Source organism: Acipenser ruthenus, chromosome 12 (genome assembly GCF_902713425.1).
Source record: "Acipenser ruthenus chromosome 12, fAciRut3.2 maternal haplotype, whole genome shotgun sequence".
Classification (NCBI taxonomy): Eukaryota; Metazoa; Chordata; class Actinopteri; order Acipenseriformes; family Acipenseridae; genus Acipenser; species Acipenser ruthenus.
Genome location: NC_081200.1, coordinates 7,196,686 through 7,214,480, shown reverse-complemented (window position 1 = coordinate 7,214,480; position 17,795 = coordinate 7,196,686). Strand labels below are relative to the sequence as shown.

Sequence of the window (17,795 nt, the reverse complement as noted above, 5' to 3'; positions counted from 1 at the left end):
TGCTGTTGTTTTCTTGCAGGGTCTTAATGGTTTGCATGATAAGTCCCTGCAAGTTATTTCCCCTTGAGGTTTCAGCTAAATGCCTGGGTTACCTTGAAATTGGTTTCTTTGAAAATTGCACGAATGCTAACAAAAAAAGGAAATTACAGCTGCTGCATTAACAATGGGAGACATTTACGTCAGCTCCTTTACAATTGTTTTACTGCTGGAGACCTTTTGGGCTAAAACAAAGCACTGCTCTATCTCATTTAAAACTGCAAAAAACTTTTCCATAATAGTGAACAATGTGAATAATGCTTTAAAAAAAAAGTACCTGACTGAATATTACAAAATTGTCTGTGTATCAGAAGTGAAGCGACATAAAAAGTCCATTGAAAAAACGGGATAGCAGATTATCTCCAGTCCTTCAAGTCAGTGCACAATTAAGAATAATTAAATAGGACACTTCTACCAACAAAAAGCAAATCTTGGATCAGGAAAGGCTCTATTTTAATGATTCAAACAGAGGCAGTAAATTATACGGATCCACTGCTGTTTAGCACAACTAAACAAACCAACATTTATTTTAAAGGGTTTCGAGTTTTGTTTTTTAGTTCTACTTGAAATTACTCAAATAAAAGTGTTTTTTTTTTTTTTTTTAATACTACGAAGTCCTGAGGCCCCGTGCCAAATGAGAATCTTTGGATGGACCTAGCTCTGAATACTAAAGCAATTTATTTTTCCCATGAAAAGCTTTTACACATTTAAAAAAAAATAGCATTCCAATTCAAACAAACATTTCTATAGAGTGGTTCATATGAATAAGACATCAATGGGAATCTAAAAATGAATTCTATAGGGTTAAAGGGGAACATATTATTTAACCTAAGGCTGACAGATCTCCGAATACACAGGTGTAAATTGCCCCTGACAGATGTACTGCCTCACTTGTACAAGTTATTATTTCAATGTCTAAAGTGTAGTAGACCAGCTGTGGAAGACTTTAGTCCCAGTTTTCGAGCAGCTTGAATCTCAATTCATCTCCACTGGCTAGCACTAGGTGTCACGCAGCACACTGATGAAAAACATATGTCTGCAGAGAAGAAAGAAAAACCTGCCAGAACTACTTTCCCAACGTAGTCACGACATCTTGTAGAAAAAGGAGCAAGCACTCCAGCTCTGCCAACAAAGAGCTTCTTGATTCATTTATTTCCCAGAAACAGCATCAGCTATCCAACAGGGTCAGCAAAAAAGCACTGCTTTCTAGTGGGGGAGGGGTGGGGGTGGGGGGGGGGGGGGGGCTTTTTTCAGTCCAAAAATCTGTTCAGCATAAAGTCTGCAGAATCCCTCTCCAAACAAGACTTCTTTTCATAGCATGAGCCAAAACCAACCAAGAAGTGGTGATCTCTATGAACATCCTCCTGCTTTAAAAGAGAATTTATAACACCTTAATCATTTGCTTTCGCGAGCGTTTCAAACAGATGAAGGTTTGGTCAACACAGGGTTTAAAGGGTTCATCTTGGGGATGCTTCACAGCTAAACCCAGATATTTAACTTGCGCCTTAGATCTCCTGGATATTTTATTTCTCAGATTTCTGATTTATGTGAGGGTTTATTATTCATCATATGGGTCTGTTAATCAAGCAAATGGTAAATAGTGCTTGTAATTTTTTTTGCCTGCTCTATGGTGACATTCTTCTACATGAAATGAAAATTGCCAGATCTATCAATACAGAAATGTTCTCACATCAGGCCTTGATAGGCATATTTAATCTCCAGCAATTTTCTTTTCAAAGCCAAACTATGTATCCAGATTTGTTTGTTTTAAGAACATTTAATTTCTATCATAATGCAAATATACTGAGCTTTGTATTACCCTGGTTTCAAAATAGCAGGTAAAAAGATCACGATGACTGTTGCAATTTGCTTATCTCATTGTATACATACTTAACAGCCAGAGTTTCACAACCAAGAGATTTTGGTGTAAAAATGGGACCTATACATTATAAACCAGCAAACCCATTGCTTGAACTGTGTAAACTGCCTACTAACTGGCAACACCTGGCACCAGATTTCAAGACACAGTTTGCAATTAGCACCATTTCCAGTGCCTTGCTAGACTTGAAAAACATAGACTATAATGAATCTGCTTTGGTGTAATTGGCATTGGTGGTAATTTGAGATTCTGTCCATCAGGAATTAGTGCATGACCAGCGGAATTCATTGACAATTGACACAGCATAGTGAGCACCAGGAATCCAGAACAGTACTTTGAAAATGCATCTTTGGACTAGGTTATAAGACCCTGGTGCACGGCGTTCCACTCATTCCTCACTCCTCATTCCTCATCTGGGTATAAAGCAGTCCCCCAATTCTGTGTTTGTACGACGCAGGTCACAAGGTGATGATGGTGGGGAGGTGTTCTGTTCTTTAGTTTCACGGTTTTGGATCGGGCAGGTCACAGTCGACAGTGGTACTTACTTGCATCCAACCGTGGGTGGGGCCAGGACATGCTTTGGGTTTTGTAGTCCATGCGTATAGCTCCGCATACAGGGAAAGTATTGGGTTAAATCCACCACATTCAAAGGATATTAGTTGCAAACCCAGGTCTGCCTGTCGGAAGACACATTTTAAAAAGATATATCTGCCTGGATCTGTTTAATGATAAAGAGAAATATATATGATCTATTTGCTGCTGTGAAGAAAAACCTAAGACTGGTCTGAGGAATCTCCAGGGGTAGTCATGAAATAACTTTGCCAGCAGGGTTCACTGTGTTACAAAGATGCAGTCATTGCTCTAGTATTGATATAAAAGTGTATCAATATCTTACACTCAAATCCAACTACTAAATACAACCAGCTATTCTGGTAAAAACGGATACTGTCACCCTGTAGTTTATTCATGATAATAATCCATGTCAAACTCTACTAGTGGTTTTCAAGGCAAATTGACAGATTTATCAACAGGCACTATTAGCTCCAAATATAGCACTTAAAATATGATATAAATATATCAGTGTTAAAAAGAGAGTATGTTTCCCTGTACATACAAACAGATGATCAATAAAGTGATTTACATCCTTACTTATTGGTGAATTTTACTACATTTCTGTTTTACCCATTTCAAAAAAGGAAAAAAAAATGTGGTAAGTGGAAAATACCCATCATAACAGCAACAGACTCAGCCAATAGAACTGCTCTTTAAAAACACTGGGATTTGTTCCAGCATTGTTCCGCTCAGCTACTAGATGAGAAAGGGGGTGCTACCAGCGTGTTGACACTGCAGTCCAGAAACATTGTTAAGACTGATTGCAGAATCCCAGTGTGAATTTACTGCTCCCTGCGGTGGTCAGACGATTAAAAAATTCCCCTCTTCAGAATAGGGGGGGCCCTGCGTTGCTGACGTGTGGAGGTGGATTTTAATCCTCCCATCCGCCTGGTAAATTGTTTTCTCTGTCATGCACAGTAAAAGTGTTTTATCCATTCTAGCTTCCCTAAAGAATAAGCCAGGATAAAGTAGACAGAACAGCACACAAAGATGATACTGTACTTGGTTATTTACCTTTCAGAAACAGCTTGTCAACTTTGTGAAAAACATACCTCAGCTTTTTTGGTTGTTGTTTTTGTACACCGTCAGTTTAAACAGCTGAAGAAAGTATAGAATACAGTCTCCAAAGGTGTAAGATGGATGGATTTGTATGGTGTCTAATACTGCTGAAGAATTAGCAAACATAACAGACTTTTGCTAGGAATGCCCGATTAACACAACAGCATTAGGGTTACCAATTACTTCACAGCTCAGAGACACTGAAAGGGAGTCATGAAAAGCTCCTGATCCGGTGTTATGTTGCATACTTCAGATTTTCAGCTCTTATTTTCAATAAATCATGCGGTATTCATTGGTGCTTTTTCACCAACAACAGCATTAGATATTTTTCCAAAACATTAGGGCTCAATTCATTAAAAGATAAAAATGTTACACATGTGTATATAAGAAATATTGAACGATAGGGTGACATTTTCATGAATGTGGTCCATTTATTTAAAAAACCTGTAAATCGCTGTGCAACTTTCAAACTTAAACAACAACATCACTCTACCTAGCTATCTCTACCATGCTATCTGAAAAAGGCAGTAGGTAGGTAGGTAGGTAGGTAGGTAGGTAGATAGATAGATAGACAGACAGACAGATCCAAATGATTTAGATCCCATCTCTGAGTATCATTTTACTATTATCTACACACAGGCACACTTTTCACATAATTTGCAGCTTCAGAATCAAACAGTTTGCACAGACGCACACTTGCTTAGCAGTAGATGTAATCGGGCTCTTTCATCATAAAAACCTGCCTCTAACGACTTTGTTTGTTGTCATAAGTCCTCGGTCCACCCAGCTGTCTTTGAGCAGGGTCCTATAGACTCTTACATGGGGAGACAAGGCGCACAATTGGGCTTTTTCTCCACAGGGCGAGCGAGTTCTGTCCCCAGTGAGAGCCTGTTGTTACACTACCTGCTTTTAGTTCTGATTTATTATATATCTGGACTCCTGTTTCTTGCATCTTGAGCTGATCAAGGGCTTCCTGCAGTAATGAGTAAGATCATTTTCCAGTGTATTTAATCCTGAGTTTCCACCACTGCCCCAAGCCCTGTAGAAACGCCTTGCTTCACACGTCTGCTTGTTTTTGATTCCTCTGATACTCCTCTCGGGCACCCTAATAAGCCTTCAGATAACAGAGCTTCAAGGAGCTTTTCAAGTGCTTACTGGCAAAACTCGCAGACACCTTTTTCCATTTCATCACAAGACGCCTAACGAGGAACTCACATTTGGTACTAATTTACTGTACAGACTGACAGAGATGAAATAGTTCAAACACATGCCGCAAGGCAGCTTTTCTTTAAGCTTGCCTGCAGTGGGAAAGTAACAAAGAAGAGTGTCATAGCTTGAGTCGTACACTCTCTTTCCAACAGGCTGCCACTTGTTTTGCTGCCAAGATTTCAGTTTTATCTAGTTTCCAGCTCCTTTCCAGACATATTGGAAATTTATGAACTTTAGTGTTTAATGTTTCAGTCTGTCTTGCGTAAGAAGCTGCAGTTACTCAAATAAACTACCCCGTTTTTTTTTTTTTTAACCATATCCTTTACCATCTCCGGATGTTAGCGATGTTAAGCTAGCAATTTTAAAGTTATGGACAGTTTATACAGTCAATGGGATTAGTGGAGTTGAACATTTTAGGCTTTACTAAGATATGACACACACACACAAGTAGTGAACAGGATGCCAATTCAAAAATTATTTGAAGCAAAAAACATAACGGCTATGGACAGCTGTTTTTGTCTTAAGCCATAGAACTTATCAGCTCTATCATTGAAAGTAATAAAAATTAAAAATAATGCTACATCAAACACCCATTCCACTACCATGATATATCTAAACTGATTAAAGATGTAAAATTCATGACTGTTAATTTAATTAAAGCAAGCTGATGTTGTGGCACGATAAGCTTTAAAAACATATATGGTTGAACTCTACATACATGTATAAAGCATTTGAGACTACTATGTTGCGATCACAGGATAAGAAGCTATGTGACATCTTTTTTTAAAGAAAAAAATATTTTTAATGTCACAAAATGAGATACAAAACACCTCAAGAGTGCAGAAGAGAACTTGGAAATATAGAACATAGTTGTTTGGGTCTAGTTTTGTAAAATTAACAGGTGCACCTCTTTCAAAAAGCAGCTGTTAATTAAAGACTGGAGTAAACGCTTTGAAAATATGGCCCGGTGTATTGAAATAGCAGGGCCCACAGGAATGCTGGTACGATATAGTCCTGCTGAACCCCATACACACTCTTGGTCTGGAATATGAGACACTCTGGCAGCGAGCATTAATCAGTGTGGCTCATCCAGGTGAGGAGTGCCCCTGGACGGGAACAGGCCAACAGGATGAACCCCAAACAATCTCCTGCTCTTGGGGTTTTGTGATTGGTGTCAAAAAAGAGAGGCTCACCCAGGTTTGGTTGAGACATTGCCATCGATCTCTGCTGCATTGGTGTGGATGTGGCCGGTGGATGGAGGCTCATCTGGTTCATCGCTTGACTCATGGTCTTTCGTGGATCCTGCCATGTGGTTATCTTTTCCATGTGGCTGTACAGGGCAGAGAAAAAGAAGCAGCATTAACTGTCTATTGTATTACTTATTATGTTTGCTTCAGGTACAAAGTTTTAAAAAGGAATTGATTTTACAAAGAGTTTTTCAAATTTGAAATGCATGAGGTTTATGTGTTATGTCTGTTTATGCTATGGCTGCAGGGGAGGAGGGGGGTCCTGCAATTCAACAAACTACCCGACGTGTAAAAAAAAGCAGCTAGATGCCAAAACAATGAAACAATGCTTTTGCAGCAAAATATATTTTATAATAACAATGCAGCGGCTCATGCTGGCCCCTCATTGTGTATTCAATCTTTCACCTATGCCTTGCTTGACTGACAACAACTATCTCATGACAGCCTACCCCGTCTTGCTCGGGTATTATTATTATTATTAATATTATTACTTTCTTAGCAGACGCCCTTAGCCAGGGCGACTTACAGTTGTATACAAAATGAAATACATAGGTTATTGCTTAATCAATTCAAGAATGCTGCACAGCAGGGTATATAAGACAGAGTGGCTACTCCACCCTCTAATGTTTAGCAGGTATTACAAGGAATCAATTCTAAGTTCCATGCTACAGGTCGCCCAACAGTTACATATAATAAGCATTATGGCAGTGAATGAAGACTTTCACCCTGATTCAAAAACAGCACTCCAGTGCCGGTTCTCACTACAGTGTGCAAAGTTAATGGTTGCTTTTATTTAGAAAGCACACACTTTGTATGAATTAGCACTTAGCGCTGCTTCTGAAAAAGGGCACTGATAAGCCGATTGGCGAGGTATCAAATTCTTTATTGTCTAAAAATGTTAGGTTTAACAAATGTGCAAAAAACAAGATTTATCCAGCATGAAAGAAATGGTAGCCTTTCAGTCTCTGGTGATTTTAATGTGTCATGGCAGCATGCAACACTGGTGCCAAAATGGATGATTCATCCTTTACCTGTAGTTTAATGTCATTTAATAAACTTCCCCACCTACATGTATTGGCACACTCTTGGTGTTAGATCATTCATTAATCAGTAATTATCCTTGACTCTTAAACTACTTTCGCAACACAGCAGCCCCTCGTTCATGTTGTACTTTCATGGTATACTGAAACTCTCAACCCCAGTTTGTTTTAATGAGCAATACAATCAAATATTTACCACTGCCAAAATGAAACCCAAATCCTCAGCTGTCTTATGACTTTAAAGACAGCGAATTGAATCTACATTTATATTTTTTGAAATGGTCATTGAAGCAAAAACTACATTCTGTCATTTATCTGAATCTACAGTCTATCCATACTTTGGAATCTGTAAGGAAGCCTTCTGCTGTGGTGAGGGCAACGTAATTTCCTTATTTTCTTTTTTGTTCTGCTTTTCAGTCTATAGACAGAGGCCGACTTTCCTTGAGCACCCGATTCTCACATTCTCAGTCTCGTAAATCGTCTGCTGTTTTGAAATTCCGGCTGTCCTGCATTTTTGTAGGTTGCATCAACACTTAAGTAAGAACAACCCTGTCTTTTAAGATAGATTTTGTTTTGCCCATTGACTATTGTTTAGGCTCCTGCTTTCAAAGCTGGCAAAGAGTTTACTAAATAAGAAAAAACTGGTTTTCAATTTATACAAAACGCATTGTTCCAACTGCATACTTACAGCAGGTGCTTTCACTATTCTTACATTTTGTTTTGTAAATCTAAGTGAATCCAGACATGCATTTATATTGAAACTATAATATCCAACAATGGACATATTCAGATAGTACACACCAGTTTTGGGCTATAAACTTTTCCTGTGTTGTTTACCATGTGTTTTTCATATCAGATCTTGCTACTTAGTGTTGACTTCTCAGAATTCATTATATGACCTGAATTGCAACACCATGAAGCCTGATAGCTTAGCCCGTCACTAGCACTCAACTAGGCACTCCCACCTTTTAATCTGTACCCTGGCTGAATTTCTCAGAAGCCATTTATATGAAAAACAAACATGAAATGTCTTTGCTTTACTCTTTTGTCCAAGGGCATATTAGAAATCACACTGTCCTTAACCATGTGGCTATTGAGAGAAGTCTTAAATTCATATACAGTACACCATCGCTATAAGGAACTTGTTGGGGTCCAAGCCTTTTGTTCGTTATATCGAGGGGTTCGTTATAGCGAAAGGACAATCAAAAGGAACAATAAACTGTTGGGAGTAAGTTAATGAGATGAGATTGTGAATAAAAGTAGAATTACATGTACCTGTTCATCTCGTGTATGCAGTATTCTGCCTTTGCTTTATCCTATTTGTTAAAGAATTAAAACACAGCACAAAAAGCAAAAGTCCCGAATCCCAAACTGAGCTTTTATTCCAAATCAACCCTACATGAAAAGTTCATCAGATCCTCAAGTTTTTCTGTTGTTGTTTTTTTTTTTCTTTAATCAAGTGTGTTTTGCCACATGGTTGCTGAACAAGCCAAACCTATTTGACAACCGATAAACACGACATGCCTGCATTACTCCTTCGAACAATGAGACAAAAGAGTTGACTTCACTGCGGAGGTGGCATCCCGTGCGTACAGACCGGGATGTTGACAGTGTATGTTTATACTATATTTTTTTAATTTTTTGTATTCGGGGTCCAGGTGCCAGGTTCGTTATAATGAAGGCCGTTATAACGAGGGTGTACTGTAGTTTCAGATTCAAATATGTGAAAGTATTGGAGGCCAGTTGGTCTCAATTAATTCACCACTTTGGGGATGGAAATAAGACTCCTATTGCATAGCAGTTTCACCCATTCCAGGTATTACTAAGTGTTTGATAAGCTACAGTGTATAACAAGCTCAAGTGTGTTTTATTAAACTCATAGTTAAACCAGGAAAGGATCAATCTGCTATGCAACAGAAGTCTTATTTCAATCCCTGTACTCAATCCTGAACAATTGGCACAGTTGTAGGCAATCTGAGTTTAATGACCACATTTAGAAACAACACTTAGGTGAGCTTTCTAAATACATGTGACCATTAACTGTGCCCCCTTAAGTAAGCATTAACACTTAAGTGTCACTTCGCAATACCACCATTAGACTTTTAAAAATACAAAAACACACAGTAGACCAGTAGTAGCAAGGTCTTTGCACTCAGACAGATACCATTTTGGCGTTCCTGAAAGTTGCAGGGTTGGCAGCAAAGTATTTAACAAACCAGGGACAAGCACAAGAGTGAGCTTCCCCACGTTGCCCTGGCAACATGTCGGAAGCTTGCCCCTGGAGTTACTACACTCTTAGGCATCAAAGGAACAAATCGAGTTATGACCACCCGACCTTCCAGGCTGGCTTTGTGTGTCCGGAGGTGGGGAGGCGGGAGTTTCTCTTGTGCCGTTTGACTCAGTTGTACACAAACATACTTGAAAGAAAACCCAGTGCAGTGCAGGCAACAAATCTTTGACTCACCACCACCAACAACCAACCCACACAGAGTGACTCACTCTGCACCACTCACAATGCATTGAAAAGATTAGCCACTTCCTGCTGCACTGTACACTGCCTATTTTAAACACCGGGAAACCTGGTCACCCCTTTTTCTATGTAAATCAAAGCAGTTACACAACACAAGAGCTGGTTTTATTGAGGTTCAATAGAAATACAGATACATCCTATTGAGTGCTTAAATTAACTGATTGCTGCTTGTTGCAATTTTTTAGATATAAAAGCACCACAAAAATAAAAGTGCTGTTCCTTTGTTGACCTTGTTTCCCACAAGAGATATCTACAGCCCTCTCCTGGTCTGCCTGCCTGCCCTAGAAACAAGGCCAATGTTGCCGGGTCACTCCCTGCTGCTTAGGGGGCCCAGCCAACCTCAGGATTCTACCCCAACAGGTGCTGGGCAGCTGCAGAGCTGCAGAGCGAGTCACTCATGAGGCATGGAGGGTAGGGGCGAGCAAAATGCTCACTAATCCCAAGAGGAGAGGAACCGGTCTCAGATTTTAGTACCAGATCACAGTAGTAATGTAGAAAACGATCAAATTACTGATTCAGAAATATAATATAATAAACCCAAAGAAAGAAAGAACGAAAGAAAGAAAGAAAGAAAAACACAGCAGTTCGTAAACTGGCCTTCTTTTCCAGGAACTCAAAAAACCTGTTTCGTCTCACCTGCTACAATGGCCGTCTAGCGTTCTGCTGAATGCTTGAATGCTTTTGCCAGTACCAAATATAAACACACAATCTCTTAAAATGGGCGTCTTCGTGAGCCCTAATGTATTTAACAGTTTTATTGCAGGACACGTTTACTGTCTATGATAAGGTCCAGGTTACAATATCACATTGGGACTTTTAGTTAGATCTGCATGTATGCTGTATAAATATCAAATGCTTTATGAGCTGCAGCGACTGTTTCTGTTTTTGCGTGACTCTGATTTTGTTGGTGAAGGAAATGCACAGAAACAGTGTTTCCAAGCTGTTTCTGTGAACCACGACTCAGCCTGCACTCACAGGAAGAACAATAATTACTCTATAATAAGTCTTGTCTCTGCTCTCTAGACTGAACTCACCCTGCTCTTAGTCTTTTGGGACCAGACCTGCTTCTATTCTACTAACTATATCTTGTGTCAGTCACACTATTTTACTGAATGCAACTTGATTTGGCTCAAAAGCCCAAAATAGAATAGGGTAACGTCCATGCATTAATTCCAGGCAAGCCGTTAAGATGTAGGCTTCATTATTATTAATTATTATTATTTTATTTCTTAGCAGACGGCCTTATCCAGGGCAACTTACAATTGTTACAAGATATTACATGATTTTTACATACAATTACCCATTTATACAGTTGGGTTTTTACTGGAGCAATCTAGGTACAGTACCTTGCTCAAGGTTTACAGCAGCAGTGTCCCCCACCTGGGATTGAACCCACAACCCTCCGGCCAAGAGTCCAGAGCCTTAAACACTACTCCACACTGCTGCCCATTAGCCCAACAAATCAGAAATGATGCTTAAGTATGTAACCATAATTTATGTTTTTACTAGATTTTCAAGAACTTGTGCTATGGAATGTTGATTCTGTATTTTGTGTGACTGTCATACCTTTGGATGTATGGCAATCTCCACTACACTCCACTCATGGAGGGTTCTGGAGGGGGGTAATAAATACAGAATTTTGGCTTCCTAAATGATCGCAAGTATAAGCTTTTAAAGTTCTGTTGGTAAGACTATACAAAATAATATTGGTGATTCTAAAGTTCCTATGGGGTTTCTAGTTGCCACTGTTGTCATACCAAGTATACAGACTTATTTGAAGAATGTGGATAAAGCCTACTAAAAATAAACAGGCCATGAAGATGCTGAGGCTGGGCGTAATCAGGCAGCAGCTATGGGCAGCTGTTGGGAATTTCCATCCTGCTCTAGGCTAGTTCCCAGATCCATTGCTGGTTGTTTTCATCAGCTCCAGAAAGACATCTTACTTGCAGCATATGTCAGTGTAGGGGCAGAGGTCAAAGGACATTTTGTAATTAACTCGGGAGGATATTTGGTCAAGTGGTCGGTGCACAGCACTAATACCTTGTTTCCACCGACACAAGTGGGCCGTGTTCTTTCTGCAGGGCCGTACTGGAATCAGGCTTTGAGTCTGGTCTCAGGCTGTTGCTCATGGGGCTGTGCTACTGACATTCACAGAGCCTCTTGAACTTGTACTTTCACAGAATACCTCACAGGGGTATTTGAGTACCTGTTTAATCTTTTTATTTTATCTTTTGTGCCGTGTAATCTTTTAGTTTGGCACAGACCCACAAACAAAATGTTTGAATGTTGCCATGAAGTTGCCTGAACAGAAAGTGTATAGTACCTTGTGGCGATTCTTGAAATGGTGACAAGAACAGAACTACAGTTGGTGTTCTGAGGACAAGAGATCTTATCAGGTTAAAACTGGCCTTCTATTACAGACAGACGAACCAGAGAGTCGATCAAACTATCAAATCCCTGCAACTCAACCATTCATTCATCAGATACCTAAACATGGCAATTTATCAGATATGGACTAGAAGGAGTTAAAAGGATTTAAATTCTCTCTGCTTTTGATCTCCTAATGTAGCTTCTATGTGACACTAGTTTGCTTTTGTTACATTCCTACTGACACCTCTCTCAATAACCCTTTTTAATTCCACAACAGACTCGACAGACAGGTAACAATAATCTAGTACTGAAGGGATTCATTCGAACTCCCCGTTCCCTTTTAATATGATACATTTCACACACAGTCTTCTGTTAGGGCAAACTCTAGACAAAAGACAAAAGTTGAGACTTCTGAAAACAAAGAATGAGGGTTTGGTAATTGAATTATCACACACGCATGGGGGGCATGGTAGGGAAGCCCTACAGTATACATACCCAAACCTGTCCCATATTTCTTAAGGCAATATACTCTAAATAAGGGGCCCACGTTGTATAGACTTGGCCGTTTCTTTTGGGACGTTCCTGAGTGTACTGTTTAAACTTTATTTTCTATTTATGTTTCTGATCAGATGTATTCTACAGAAAGCACCAGATAGGTTATGTTTGAAACAGTTTAAAATATAAAATCCAGGAGCACTTGACAAGATGTCCTTCTCCACACGGCATGTCTGCAAGGTCTGGGCGCCAAGGAGGGCAGTCGTATAGGCTGTCCTTTACAATAGGAAACAAGGTATTTCCTAGTGTTACAGTACTGATGAAGACATAGCTAAAGCATTTCTTCTCTTGACCGTTTAATCGCTGGTTAGGATTCTACTGGTTCAAAAACAGGTTAATTTGTAACCTGACCAGTCTGGAAATGTACATTTATGTTGATGTCTATGGCAAGGTAATATCTTGGGCCCCCACTCGACCACACACATTAATTAGAAATAGTCACATGTCTGGTTTTAAGTGGTTTGATTTTGTAACTTATATATATAAAAAAAGAAAGCATGCAATTCTGCTGAGCACTGTTTTATTCAAAGAACAGAGAGTAAATACTTGTTTCCCCACCCAGAGAAATCTTAGGATTCAAATTGTTTGGAGCTGCTGCAACACATTTAGACACCCCAGTTGGAATTTTGGAGCCAGATGTATTAAATTGAATTACAAAATGGAAGGGAGGGACGAGAAGGAAATGGAATGCGGGGCTATTAATAGATTGTTCCATTAACCAACACAACACTATGAAGCTGCTCTGGATAATCAAGCCAGTATGGGACTGTAATGCAGAGCCTACCAAATACATGTCTGAACAACTCAAACTGTGCGACTGGAACTTAACCATGTCTCTGCTCAACCTCAAGAAAGTTATGTCTGTCATTCTCAATCCTAACATTTATTTGAAGTACATTAGAAAATATCCAGATTGCTAATAGTTTGGCAATATCAGCACAGATTCAATGTGATGAGTCTGCAAGGTGTTTCATTGTTCTGGAGGGATACAGTACGTGCCAATTCCTTGTTAGGAGTGGTAATTTGCGACAAAGTAAGTTCTCACTAGAAGACAAACATCAACATTTGTGTGTCTCAGATACAGAAGCATCTGGGAACTCAAGTCTGCCCTTAAATTCTTTGAAACAAAGCGGCACACAAGAAACAAGAGTTTTCACCATTTGAAAGTAGCCTTAAAACGTGACATTTTAATACATGTCACTTTAATTATTCCAACTGTTCAAGTTCTTAAACATTAAAAAAGCATGAGCTGCAGAATTTCATTGAAGTGGATATTGCTGTAATCTCAGCCCTTACTGTAAACGAATATTATATTTTATGAGTTTTTTTTACTCCACGTCACATGCCGGTAACATTTTTCTACTAATGACAAATAGGATTTAACAGTCAAGAAGATAAATGTTTCAGCTATGCCTTCATCAGTGCTGTAGCACTAGGATTACAATGCCATAGAATTTGAGTGCTAAAATTAAAATAAAACCTATTGAGCAAAGCTTTTCTTAATATGCAGATGTGACACCAATGCTTAATCTTTAATGCAGTGTGTATTCTTGGTGCGATCTGGGAATATTTGTAAGCTCGTAGATGGGCTAGTTTCCCTTAGGTCCACTTTTACAACTGTTGCAAAGCACTATGGGTGGCTCCTCTTGTTACCCTTGAAACAACTGGTGGGAACCCTGCACCAGACACTGAAGCACAGTTGTTCATGGAACGTTCTAACTATAGCTATCACACTTCTCTGCCAGTATCAGTCACTAGCTGAGGGCTTACAGTAGAAACTCGCACAGAAACAGTGTGGAGCCACCAAACTTAAACAGCTAGAACATCAAGGAAGAATATTGCTGTGCACGCAACAGACAGTAAACAACACACTCAGAGGACACCTTATTACAAAATCATAATCCTTATATGATATTGTAGATATATAATGATTTTAAAATATAATTTAATAATTTTAAAAAATTCAAAAGGGCGTATACATATACAATGTGTCTTGTGCCAATACTTTGCTGTTAAACTCCAAACAGCTATAAAGCATTTTATTTTTTAAATAATTTATTTGATTATTTTTTAATCTTCATTGGCTTAACATTATACCAGGATATGGAAATCTTAAAGTAAAGTACGTTCAACAGACTCCAAGTAAAAATGTGAAAAAAAAGCTACACAGCGTGACACTATATACGCCATTGTCTTTAGAGCAAGATAATTGGATAAACCCTTGAAATGAATTTTCCATTAAAGTGTTTTCACACAGAAACAAAAAAACCTGTATAAGTGAATAGGATTTAGGAAATTAGCTTAACCTTCTTAAAAAGCAGCTCCTTTCATAGGACGACTACCACAGACACAGCTTGGTAGACAGTGCGCTCTGTCAACAAATCTCCTAATGACTTAATTAATTACAGCTAACACTAACAAGATTAATTTCCCTGTAGCAAATTCATTCATGTGAACCTCACCAACAGCGAGGCAGCGGCACGAATTAGAAACAAATGCACCATTCAGCCATATTGATAATATAATCTGAAGAGCTTGGCTACAGGCCCAGTACGCTAAATAACTGCAGGACTCCATGAAAGGGGCTCATGTCAAACAAGAAGAAAATTGTCAAGTTAAACATTCATATGCAAAGATACTTCTGAAGGGAACACAAAAGATCTATTTTTTTTTTTCCTGATCTCCAGATACATTTCTGCATGTCTATTACCTTGTGTTACAATGCATTTGCAGTATGATCTTTTGAGTTTGAAGGGCATTGGTGTCACTGCAGAGGTTCTGAGAATCAAGTTACATCTCCAGTCTTGCTGGGGTGACCACAAACATTGCCTGTACTGTTTATGTATTTATTTTTTACCTTACTAGATCAAAGCCATGTGACTCTATATTCCCCAAGAGCTGCAGAGGGGAGACATCCACCCTAACATAAAATATATCAAACATGGCCTATAAATTACTTCCTTTGATGGCAATCAGAAAAGTTAGGAATAATTAAGAACTACACCATAATAGTGATGCAGGGGGCCGCAGTGCTTGCAACATATTTGAACTAGAAGATGGAGAGGATCTTAAAGAACTCGGTACACCTAAATCAAATTACACTGGCTTCAAAATCAGATGCTCTCATTAAAAACAAACAAATACAAAAATTGAGGAAACACTTGTTTCCTTCCCTAACACATCACCCACATCATCATATTAATAAAGTATTAATTATTATCACATGTAATGGTTAAAATGAATATCTAAGAAGAGGTTAGAAAGAGAACTATATGCTAGTTTAACTAAAAGAACCAACTCCACAAGCCAAGACAACAGACGCAAGTCTATCAAATGCAGGAGCTAGTTGGGAGTATTCTGTAATTGAAGTTTTGCATTAGTTTGAAATCACTGTGCTTAAGTGCTTTCTTTTCAAGAGCGAAGAATGTTAACTACAGTATTTGACACAAGTTGAAAATAAACTGATAACCAACAGAGATCCAGAATGAGTTTATTGCAGTTCCCCTATGGAAGTCCAAACCACCATCTCGGCTCCTCCCTGCTTTGAACGTCAGGCCATTTCCAGCTGATAAGACCACAGGGTCTCCAGGAATTTTGTAAACAGGAAGCTGGTCACAGAGAAATGGGTACACACTGGTACAAAGCCGAGTCTGGTACACCATCCAATTCTCACAACCCTGGCTTCCAGGTCAATAAATTGATTAGCTTACAGAAAATGGTAACAGCTTCCAGCCTGTACCTCGGTGACCTTGGGCAGCAACACTCTTTTGGTGTTTAATAGAAAATAGGAATGCAATGCAATCAGACCATGCAGATGTACTAGGCCTACACTGCATTTCTGTCGTAGCCATGGTTACCACATATTAGCTCTCAATGCCCAGCATTCCTGGTTTTAAGATGCAGAGTGGAAAATGGCTGAAAAGTTGCAACATCCAACAAATCACTGGTTTTAAACACACACACACACACACACACACACAAGTAGCTAGTTAAATTGGTGATATATTCTATATTGATGTCACAATTTGTCAATTATTCATCCTTATTTCTTTATTTTTAGACAATCATTGTACACACAATGAATAAACAACTAATTCAACACATACCTGTAGGCATTTGTCTGCACACATTTAAAATCACACGTGTTCAAAAAGGACCACTAAATCATGTACAAAAGAGGAATGTTGATGACAGCTCAAAACATATTGGATAAAAAAAAGAAAAAAAAAAGATATATTTCAGTCACATTAATGCAAATGTATATTATATTACTGTGAAGAAAAAATTACAAGAACAATCTACAGTAGCTGTTGCCACTGAAACAAAACAACAATGCAAAAATAACATCGTTGTGATGAGCGGTCGGGGTGCCTAAAAGTAATTTTCATAGATACTCATTTGGAGAGATGTCCTCTTGCTAGTCTGGTGTGGTGTTTGCAGGAAGCCCTACCAGACAGTTGCTCTTTGCTAAAGACGAGGAAAAAAGGTCTGTTGCCATCAAAAACAGACTTTGGCAAGGCCTGGATAAAAAAAGTCCTTTGCCTATAGAAAACCCTTCCAAAATAAAGAAACTGTGTCTGCTAGCAGCTAATTGACCCCTGTTTTGGAAAGGTAGCAGGGCTCTTGTCATACTGGCTGTGTCGGTCCAAGAACTTAAACCTCAGGCAGTGGCTGCGTTAGCACACTCGACCTCCTGTGTTTTTTGACACCATCGTTATGAATGACTTCCCGAAATCCCACTTTTCCTCATTCTTCGTGACAGCTGGGTTAAAAATATTAGTGCTGTGTTAGTTGGAGCTGATCTCCACAGTTCTGTAACAAAGTACTATAAATAAGAGGACAGACACATCAAAATGACAAAACACAGACAGCTTCAACAAAACTATACTATATAAAAGCCAGTAAAACGTTTTTCATTCAATTAATGATCAGTTAGCTGCACTGCACATACTGTACCAACAACTTCCATTTGAATGCCTCCAATAACATGCAATCTTTTTCTTTGCTTCTTGTGTGGTAGAACTTGTTTTACTCTACATTCAGGGTAAGGAATTCTCTACCATCTCTACAATCTCTACTTCGTTCTGAGAAATAATAAATCACTTGAAATTAGCTACACCTTGGGACACAAAGGAGCCCTTTATTAAAAACCTTACAGTAGAAATGCCAATGAAGACAGTCACCATAAGGAATCCAGCCTTCAATACAGATTTAAGATTAATATTTTAGCATGTAGACTGAATAAGGGACCTCCTGCA

General features: G+C 38.9%; 1 protein-coding gene across 3 annotated transcripts in view; it reads right to left on the bottom strand.

Moving 5' to 3' along the window:
* Positions 1–17,795, bottom strand: part of wwtr1 (WW domain containing transcription regulator 1) — a 38,308-nt gene that overhangs the window by 6,884 nt on the left and 13,629 nt on the right. For all 3 annotated transcript variants that reach the window (XM_059034456.1, XM_034029342.3, XM_034029341.3), the window contains exon 2: positions 5,989–6,125. In XM_059034456.1, the coding sequence (XP_058890439.1) occupies positions 5,989–6,125 (137 nt within the window). The remainder of the gene's footprint in view (positions 1–5,988; positions 6,126–17,795) is intronic.